This window comes from Musa acuminata, chromosome BXJ3-7 (assembly GCF_036884655.1).
Source record: "Musa acuminata AAA Group cultivar baxijiao chromosome BXJ3-7, Cavendish_Baxijiao_AAA, whole genome shotgun sequence".
NCBI classification, from domain to species: Eukaryota; Viridiplantae; Streptophyta; class Magnoliopsida; order Zingiberales; family Musaceae; genus Musa; species Musa acuminata.
This window is the reverse complement of record NC_088355.1, coordinates 27,384,133-27,394,587: the sequence shown is the minus strand read 5'-3', so window position 1 is coordinate 27,394,587 and position 10,455 is coordinate 27,384,133. Positions and strand designations below refer to the sequence as shown.

The 10,455-nt window shown below is 42.2% G+C and overlaps 1 protein-coding gene across 1 annotated transcript; it reads right to left on the bottom strand.

Moving 5' to 3' along the window:
• Positions 1-9,228: 9,228 nt before the first annotated feature.
• On the bottom strand, positions 9,229-9,931 carry LOC135642213 (heavy metal-associated isoprenylated plant protein 2-like). Its single transcript, XM_065158170.1, has 3 exons — positions 9,812-9,931; positions 9,660-9,735; positions 9,229-9,582 (listed from the first exon to the last, which is right to left on the bottom strand). The coding sequence occupies exons 1-3, from the start codon at positions 9,815-9,817 to the stop codon at positions 9,329-9,331; spliced, it is 336 nt and encodes a 111-aa protein (XP_065014242.1). The 5' UTR covers positions 9,818-9,931; the 3' UTR covers positions 9,229-9,328.
• Between the last annotated feature and the right edge of the window lie 524 nt (positions 9,932-10,455).

The following is a 10,455-nucleotide window of genomic DNA, read 5'->3' as shown; positions in this document are numbered from 1 at the left end:
ACAAAATTTGCTCATTGACTCTTCTTTCTCTTAGTTGTCACATTCAAATAGGTTCGCATCACTTCCGCTTTCGATTGGCATGTCATTGGGAAATTAAGCGGACAATCTACTCTCAGTAACACTGATCACTGTTGGTGAGGATTTGACAATTATTGTCTTTCATTATCTTCGAAGGGTCTTTGAACATATGCAGAGCTCCTCTACTGGATAGATAAGAGAATTGGGGTACTCGGTTTCGCCCATTCTCTTAAGAGTTGAGAAGGCAAAGGTTACTTAACTTCGCCTGCCTCCTCGAGGTTGTACTCCATGCATCGAGCTGGTTACTGACCTTCGCTTGCTCTTTGCTCACACTTCTGAAGCACTTGGAAGTGTTTGCACTCCTTGCGTTGAGTTAGTTACTGTGATTCACTTTCTCAATGCCATCGAACTTCTGGAATGCAAGAAGTTTTCACCCCAACTTGGAGTAATTCTCTAATAGATTTGGTCGCCTCTGGGATTGTACCGTCTTCTCCATCAACCCTACCGCCTACTCCCCTGAGTAGCGAAGGTACATCACCACATACTGTCTGCTTCGTTCTTTGGTCGTACACTCTTGCATGACCCGAAGTCCTTCACTTTCGGTTATCTTGATGAGAAACTCGTTGACACCGGTCTTACGAAGTTCCTTGGTCTTTGCCCTTCAGCCTTGTCATGGTACTTGGAGTTTGCCTCTGCGTGCTCCGCCTCCTCGGCCCCTTTCACGACCAAGCGCTCTCGCTCCATGAGAGCAAGGGATCAATTACTTTCACGGAAGTCCCGCCTCTGCGGTACCATGGCGCTACCATGCCCATAGCCCTACTATCCGTTGCATCGCATCTGCATCCCTTTTCTTCACGATCAGTAGATATGCCTCTGTGGCACTCCTTTGAGTCCACATCCATTCCAACTGATGCTTGATTTTGGGTAGCTAAGTCCCATTGGACTCGTCGTCGCTTCCTCGCCCCTTTCGACCCCCTGCTTCAACACCTCTGTGTTCTTCAAGCAGCTCCATTTGGTCGATGGAAAGACATACTGCAACTCCCATGCATGGCCTCTGCCATTACGTTTTAGGGTTTGCACCGATTTTGTTCTCCTTAGCTTCTTTGGTAGCAACATTCTCTTACTCGACCTTGTCCTCTGACTTGCCAGGCTCCCTTAACCGAATATGAGCTCTGGAGTAGTCCAACTCTCCAGCTACTTCGATCATACCTCTATATGATCAAGTCCCTCCCATGGGACTCACTGGCACTTGCATTCGAACTTTTCCCTTGGTGGAACAAAGCCCCCATATGCTGATGACCAAGGTTTTCATCCTATGCAAAATTCGATGCACGCACGGAAGACTCGCCTCTACGGTACCATGACCTTCACTCCTTGAATCCATAGCCCTTCTTGCCATCGTGTTGTTCACCGAAGTGGAGCTTCCAGTAGCTCCCGATCATACCTCCATATGATTTAGTCCCTCACGGGAATAGGTTGTGTATATCGCATTGCCACGAACTATTCCACCACGATCCGTTGCACCATGTCGCCTCCTGGTGACATCTCTATTACATTCTGATCCTTGTGGGATGAACTCGAATTGTGAACCCTTCATGTGTGGCCTCTGCCAATACATCGCTGGGTCTCTTCCACCTTCGATTTTGTTCGCTCCTTTGGCAATCGACCTTCATCCACCCACTCTTGGGTCACACTTAGATGAAGCGCTGCTCTAGGACAGTCCATCGCCTAGTAGCCCCCCGAAGTCCCCCCGACATCGCTACAATTAGTGCACTATTGTCTGGATCCTGGGCCTCTACCCCTACCAACACAATCTTCGCTGTGCACCGCTTCCTTCATAGCAACTTGAATGACAACACTATGACATATTCTTCAAGAGTACCCGCCTCTGCGTCCTCTTGCCCCGTCCTAAGACCTTCTGAACCCTACTTCGCCTTCGCAAATTGAGTCGCCTTAGTTCCTCCATCAAATGCTCCTTCGAGATAAGGTGCATGTGCCCAGAAGCTCCCTTCGTCTTTGGCACCATGAAAGATGAGTCCGCTCCGTCAGAATGAATGACCCATGGAACAACATGATCTTGCTCTTGCCTTTGCAAGAGTTCATGTCCTTGACCTCTATCCAAGGAAAGCACTATGCCTCTGCTCCATGTTCCAACTTCTATGCTGGCTCCCTTTATGCGGCTTGGGTACTTTGCCAAGTTACACCCAAGTTGCTCCACTCCTCGTTTTTGTATTGAGTCGATGGTGGCCCCCGTGCCCACCATTCCACGGGTCAGCCCTCCCTTGAGTCCGATCTCCATATCGACTCCAAGTGTGCCTTCATTTGAGTTGCTTTGGGTCGCTCCCCCACTTGATCTCGCAATACATTCACCAATACATTCTCTCGAGCGAGATCATGCAACGACTCCTCGCCGCTTGCTCAGTCCATTGAGCTACATGGAGTTGTTATTTGTTGAGGTACTCCTCAACATGTGAGGTCCGTCCCACATGATTCTCCATCTGGAGAGCCGAGACTTATCCCTCATGGATAACTATCCCGTTGGAGCAATATCTCTCTTCGTTTCGGAGACCACCCTCCCCTTGGACTACTCCGATCTGCTGAACAAACTATGCATTGTTCTGTCTCCTGCAAACACACTTGCTAGATTGCGACTCTACGTCAATACAGCCTCCGCTGCACCACTCAAGGCCTGGCAACATGCTGAACTCATTGTACACTTCAGCCTCCTACAGACGTATCCTTCACATGCCGAAGAGAAAGTTTTAATGCTCCATGGCGTCGAGTTTCGGTCGCCTTGGGATGGCCGCGAACATTCCATCGTCCGCATACAAGCCCATGCATGAGTACCAAATTCTTTAAGTTAGCAATTTCCCTCACCTCTGTGAGCTTTGCACAACTCTTTCGGTCGCTGAACAACCCATTCCACCTTGCATGGTCTCATCCTCCAAGTGCCTCGCCGGTATTGAGCACCATCATGTATAGTTGTCAACGTTGAGCCAAAGCTCAAACTCAGTCATCCCAACCTTTGTGCGCTCCACATTCTTCCAAGCTTGCCTATTCTCGTGGTGCCTCTTGGGCGAAGGGTTGGCCATTCCTCTTAATGCCAATGTCAGATGCCCGCTCCTCCGAGCGACTCCTTTTCCCTACATCTCCATGCTCATTTTCCCCCCAAACGGTCGCGCGTGTGCTGACTGCCCTCAACGCAGCCCCGCTAGGTCCCCCACGTTTGCATGCTAAGTGTTTCTATGAGTGTTTGTCCCGCTCTGATACCATTTGTCACGGACTTAGTTGGTTTTGCCTAAGTCGTGCGGCACCCTTGCGTGTCCGTCCGCAAAGGTCAGCCTCCTCGAAGCCTCCCATGGTCCCTTAGGACCCACAAAAGAGAGAACGGGATAGAGAAAATGCCTCATCCGGGATTCACAGGCAAACATTTCTGAAAACACTTCATAGACAATGCAAATTACAAACATACTTTACAAGCTCTTAACAGTTGCTCAACAAAGGGTAAAATGGTCTATTATAGACCGAACTAAAATGAGACTATTAAGCCTTCGGCTATCCCTCTACATGCTAGTCAAAATATGAACATACTCAAAAGACACAGACATATATAAGCATTATATCAAATATCTTATTTAAAAGTTTGTCCGTGACGGTATGGTCTCGGTTAAATTGATTGCTACGAAGCACTTGTTTGTATGTGAGCCAAGAATAGTTAGACCTGTTGTCAGCAATCTCATATATTACCTTGTGTGACTCGTCTGAGAACGTGACTTCGTATCAGAAGAACCTCTTACGTATCAGAAGAATCTTACTGGTGAACAGAGATACTCTGCAGCCGTATCATCCGTGAACTATGCCCACTCAGGTATATGTATGACCCGCAGGAGTACTACAAGCGGAATTTCCCAACTTCTGGGTTTAATTTGATTGCTTGCTATTCATCTGCCAAATGGAGCCTCTGCCCTTACTTGAAGCTGCTGTTCAAGTATTATAGAAACATATAGATAGTTTGCTGCTCAGACCCCATAAGATCTCATATCCTGTTTTGTTGTACTAACTCCTGGCCATGATCTATCAGTATATATTTTAGAAAGATAAATTGGTAAGTGTTAGAAAACGAATAAAATGATATACCTTTTATACATATGTATATTTCAAAGAACTATATGCGTACAACAAAGATAAATGGAAATATGTAGTTTTTAGTGCTAGCTTCATTTGTGTTATATTGGGGAGAAGAATCAAAGTTATTTTATATGACTCTATATAGAGGTAGAGTAACGTTGTCTGTAATTAAACCTTTTTCTGTTAATTTAAAAAAAATTAAATATTACTCGAGGAGGAGGAGGAAGAATGAAATATGATTGAGATCAGCGAATGGTAGAATTGGTTTCCAGTAAAGTCTCCTACGTTTCGATTGGCACCAATATTTGCTTCTATAAAGAATTAGTTTCTCTAACCTGGGTTTTCATGTATCATAATTATCATATTTAAAACTTTTCGGTATCTTATACCTGTTATAAGATAATCATAATTTTATGATTATGATTCCTGACAAAAGAGAAAAAAATTGATGTAATAGCCTTAGCCCTCCTTGAATTGAGAAAAAAAAGAAGATAATGATAATATTTTTTATGTTTCTTCAATCCAAACTTTTGGACCATCATGAAACATCACAAAAGGATAATAGAGAATCTAAGAATATTACAGTATAGCGAATTCAGGGATAACCGGAAACAAACGAATAAGACAAGTATGTCTATTCTCATATCACCTCAAACTACTGGACTGTTATATCCAACGACAAAAATGACTCGAAGTGAAAAATCAGAGAAGAAACTATGGTGGAAGAAGAAGAAAAAGACGAGGCAAGAGATACCTTACATGGGCAAAAGGATGGAAAGGAGAAGACGAGGAGAATAGGGCGAAGACGAGGAGAATAGGGCAAAAGAAAGGGAAATCCAGAGCTCGAAACGCTAGCAAGTGTACATGTAATAATTATGATAGACTTGGAAGCTGTTTTATCAAAGAGAACAACACAGCCGTCTAATCGAATGATGGATCGCCTGATGGTTTACTTACAACTCCGTTTCTACTATGACTGGCTTGGACGTAGTCTAGTCAATGGACACTGATGATACAAATTTATAATCCATACCCTTCAAAACAGTAGTTTGCTTTGCTAAATTTGTTTTATAAAGTAAATTTTTAGGCATGTTAATTCTATCATAAAATGGAAAGAAAGGAAGCATTGGCAAATAAATCTATACAAGGTACTAAAATGACAACAAAATTTGAAGAGAAACTTTTATCTCGTCCTCCTGTACTCTTAACATTATAAGATAATTAAATATTCTGTGTTTCGTAAGTCAGTGCTTTGGACAATTGTGAAACATCACAAAAGGATAATTAGTCCAGATAAAAATATTTCAATGATCAGTGACGAATAGAGGATTTAATCCGACGATCTTGTCAAAACAGAGTCAACATCATTACTTAGCTGACATCTTCAAAGGTTTGGTAGCTTTAGGACAACGACTCTAAGCGAAAGGTCAGAGAAAGGAGGGTTCGATCGCTTTAGGACAATGGCTCTAAGCTGACGGTCAGAGTACCGAGGGAACTTGAGAATGGGTGAGAGAGAGAGAGAGAGAGAGAGAGAGAGAGAGGGGAGAAGACGACAACAAGAGTAGGGCATAGGAAAGGAATGTCTTCTGTGTCGGCTCTCCCCGACGGCCACATTGACTGCAATTAGGTGCTTGTAGAACATAATGCTACCACAAACGTCGGGAGACCGTCGACTACAGGTGACCAAAGGAGCCATCTTGTGCCGTATAAGGATGCAAAGATGGATTACAACTCTATTTTTTATGACGACTGACTTTGACGTGCTCATGTCAATGGACACCGATGAGGCAGTGTATGGGATGGCCCACAGACCAGACATGAAACGACTCTTCCAAAGTATAATTTCGGCATTCTAATCAACATGTTTTCTTAACTTGTCTCTTGTTGTTTTATGATTACATTCTAAAGAAACAAAAAAAGATGGTCCTGTCCGAGACAAAAAGGCAAAATTTTAAAGGATAGGCCATCTTAATTAGTTCTCACCATAAATTTCTACCTAGAAAAAATTGGGTTGGTAAGTATTCTGAACTTACCTGATTGAAAACAAAATTTCTTTAATGATAATGAATTCAAGTTTTTTTTTAACAAGTATTGAAGGTTCCAAACTTATCCGGTATATTTTTCGGCTTCATCATTTATCCATTAATAAATAAATTTAAAAAGATTTTTGTTTCACGTAAGAGGAGCCCCTGAAATTTATCTTAATGTTTTTGGTGTGGGATGTGCTTGAAAAACATTTTTCAGTGATATAGGATTTGTTTTCCACAGTATATATAATAAGAGGAGATGGAGGACTTCCTCAAGAGAGTTATCTTTTGTATTTTAATATTTTTCACATAGTAATGAATTGAGTTTCCCTCTATCAATACAGGTCAAAGATATCATATAAATCTTATGTTCATTTATTATTTATTATTTTATTATTAATTCTCTTGATTAATAAGGTGGCTTTGTCTTGCTTAAAACCGACACAAATATATACTTTCTCATTTAATTGGGAGTCCCCTAAAATAATTGTAGCATTTATAATAGCCCCATTTTCAAGGCATTTCAGTAATTTGAAGCCATCAACTAAGTCATACAGTCAATCATATATATATATATATATATATATATATATATATATATATATATATATATATATATATATATATATATATATATATATATATATATATATATATATATATATATATATATATATATATATATTAAAACCTGAAATCTATCATTTTGGATGTCATGGATTGACTTGGTCATTTGCTAGATGCAATGGTAGGTACATGGAGACTATAAAACACGGGTTGAGATGTAAGAATTATTTGATTCAAACTTTTTTTTTTTTTGTCTTTTTGTTGGAAGAAAAGTATTCTAATTCTTGACTAAAATGCAGTGTGAGAAGAACACGTAACTTTGATTAGTATTGCCCGAGAAATTCTTTTATGTTCACATGTAACGGTGTCAAGTATGTGACATAAATTGAGAGTGCATCTTCATCCATCCATCATTGTAAGATCGATCATTTTCACATATAATCCGCCTTCATCATTTCATCTCTCGGAAAAAAAGTATTGGTCGATCAGCTGACTCGTTTCATGCACTACGTCTTTGTTTATTTTTACTTTGCAGTTTTAAAGAAGCAACGATAGGATGAGAGAGAGAGAGAGAGAGCAGTGGATGCAATTTGTATGGCTCCTCCTCCTCTGGTCATCCTTCTTCTTCTCTTTCTCTTCCTCCTCCTCGTCGGTCTCTCCCACGCTTACGATCTCCGCCGGTCTCTTGACCTTCCTCAGGGCTTTCACGATGAGCACCCGAATGATCGTCAACGTGCTCTTCTCCGTGCATATCGTGAAGCCGTTGAGGAAGGCAAAGAAGGCAATGGAGATCGTGATCGTGGGGTAACCCGACAAGGAGGAGGAGGTGGAGCCACGCAGATTAACCTTTGGCTCCTTGTTGCAGCAGACACCTGCAGGTCATCTCAAAAACCAAAGGCTATCGTCCTTCCAAGTTTGAACGGCAGTTGCATGCCGAGCCTGCTGCTTTTGGGGGTTTTGGGGTTTACTTCCTGTATTTCTGATTCATTAATTCTCATCGATGACGCTTCCCACAGATGTCTGTCCCACAACAATTCCAGAATTGCTTTGCAAATAATTTGCTTATATTCTTCCTCTCCTTTTAGTCTCCAACTCCTCAGTAATTACTCCCAAATAGATTGTCAATCCAAGAGAGCTGTCTCCCGCAGTCAACATTATATATAACACATATAGTAGTTAGCTAACTCAATTATTCGATTCCAATCGGAAATAACATCTAGTAATATATTAGAATATCGCTCACCTAACACCATCACTCATGTCCCCTTACCCTACGTCATTTTTCTTCGTGCTTCTATTGAGAATCAGATTCCCTAACTTTAATTGCTACTAATTGTAATTACTATATTAAAAAAAATTTAGGTATAATAAATCTATCATTTGTCTAATCGTCCTACATAACTATACTATTTCTCTATCTCATAAATCAGAACTTTGGACAATTGCGAAACATAACAAAAGGATAGTTTGCGTACCAAGAAATATAAATAAAATGGGTGTCACTTAGACGCTCTATCTCAAGTCCACCAGTTAGTCTATTCCATGCTAACGACTTATAGCGGGAGGTCCCAAGGAGGAGGAGAAGGCACAGGAAAGAAAGTCTCCATTGGGAATCACATGCTACCAACACTAACTGTCCATTACAGACGACAATGCCGTCTTGTGCTCCAGAAGCATAGAAAGATGGAGCACGACTCTATTTTCTACACCGACCGGCTTCGTTGTGGTCTAAGCCGATGGACACTTGTGATAGAAGACAGTGCATGGTCCACAGCCTCGACATGAAGCAAATCTTCCAAAGAATAATTACATGCTTCTCAGCCTACAACTGTTGCTGCACCTAACCTGTTTTCTTAAGGAATCGTCGTTCGGCTGTTCTATTGTTTTATAGAACAATAGAATAGCTACCTGATTTCTAGCAGCCCCAGCACCAGTGTCATCAAAACAAATCTTAAAAATTGTGGTCGTCAACTAAGTCTAGTTGTCATCTACTTGGTGTGCACAGAGTCGTCTTGATTATATTATCTTTGAAGCTTGTTGATGTTCTGAATATATCAGAACAATACAACTTATTTTTTGACGACGCTCTCATCTCACTATGCCTGCAGCATCGATCCCACTATCTCTACTACCGACTGCGTATGAAATGTTGGATCAGATTGGTGCCTGCATGATTAAAGCATACGAGAGGGGCTTAGAGCTTCAACCATCGGATGGTGGGATGTGAGGAGACTATCAGAGAGAGAATTGTATGATTCCAGTTATTCTCTTTTTGTTCTCTCTTTGTTTCTTATGGGAATAAGGATTTTTAAGTGCTGACCAAAATGGATATGAGAAGAACAGGTAACTTGCAACGTTTGGTCTGTATTCTTTCATTGTCGCATATGACTGTGTCAAGTACGTCAGGTAAATTGAGGGTGAATCTTGTTCTTTTTCCCTCCATCCTTTGACCTGTTAAAGAAGCAAGTAGATGCTGGAAGGGGACGCATGGTGGAATTTTGAGCATATTATAAACCCTAGAAGAGAGCGAGAGAGAGAGAGAGAGAGAGAGAGAGAGAGAGAGAGAGCAGCGTATATGCGTGCATACATCAGCAAATGGTGCATATGTTTGGTTCGTCCTGCCATATCATCACAGGCCTGCAAGCGTTGCAACAGGGGGGCAACTTGCAGGGGTCCTCCTTATCGTCCTTCTTCTCTTCCTTCTTCTTGTCGGGCTCTCCCACGCTCACGATCTCCGCCGGCTTCTTGGCCTTCCTCAGGGCTTTCACGATGAGCACCGCATCGACGACCCCCACGATCGTCACCGTGCTCTTCTCCACGTCAACTGCAATCGAAACAATCCCTGCCAGTCACCAGCAGTCTGAATCAGGCATCCATCACTTCCAACAACTATGGTTAAGAACCATCAGAAAAAATTACCTTCGAATTTGGAGATGGTGGTCAAGATGCAGACCTTGCACTTGCTGCACAAGATGCTCACCTTCAACACGATCTTCTGCAATCGGATCGATTCCATGAACGAAAAAGTTGGGAAACCAAAACAAACAGAGTCATGGATGGCCATCACTTACCTTCATGGTCGACGACACTGTATCTTAAGACTCGGGACACGCGAACTCCTGCCACCCAAGTTGAGACCTATATAGTGCTGAGACAGAAGACTCTTCCGCTTGGTTGAGCCGGTACCCAAGTTGACTGAATCAACGTCTACTTATCTCCGGAATTGACGGGCACGCTGAGGTCTTGGCTGTGACACAACAACCTCAAAAAATACAGCACTTACTCATCGACATGGCGCACATCGAGGACCACACCGTCGTAACCCTACCTCCGCAAGACCATTGGATGCGCGACACGTAACGGGATCACACCGCAGGTCATGACTTTTCTCGCGACATGCCGCAGTCGTGGGATCAGGGTAAGCCGTCATGGCACGGTGTACGTACATCAATCATTGACCAGGTGAGTGAGTGTCAGAGTGAGACTTCGGTGCAGGTTCCTTCTTCATCAGAAAGGGATCTTATCTTTATCATATTTATAAGAACTTGTAGTGGGATATTGCAGCCCAAACTGATTTGTGTGGTATGTTGTTCCATATAATACTTCCAAAAGCCTAACATAATTGGATAATATAGGGATTCAATATTAAATGTTCGAGTGACAAGTTTGTACCTTAACATCATATTGTTTCAATATTAATTAATTACCAGTTCTA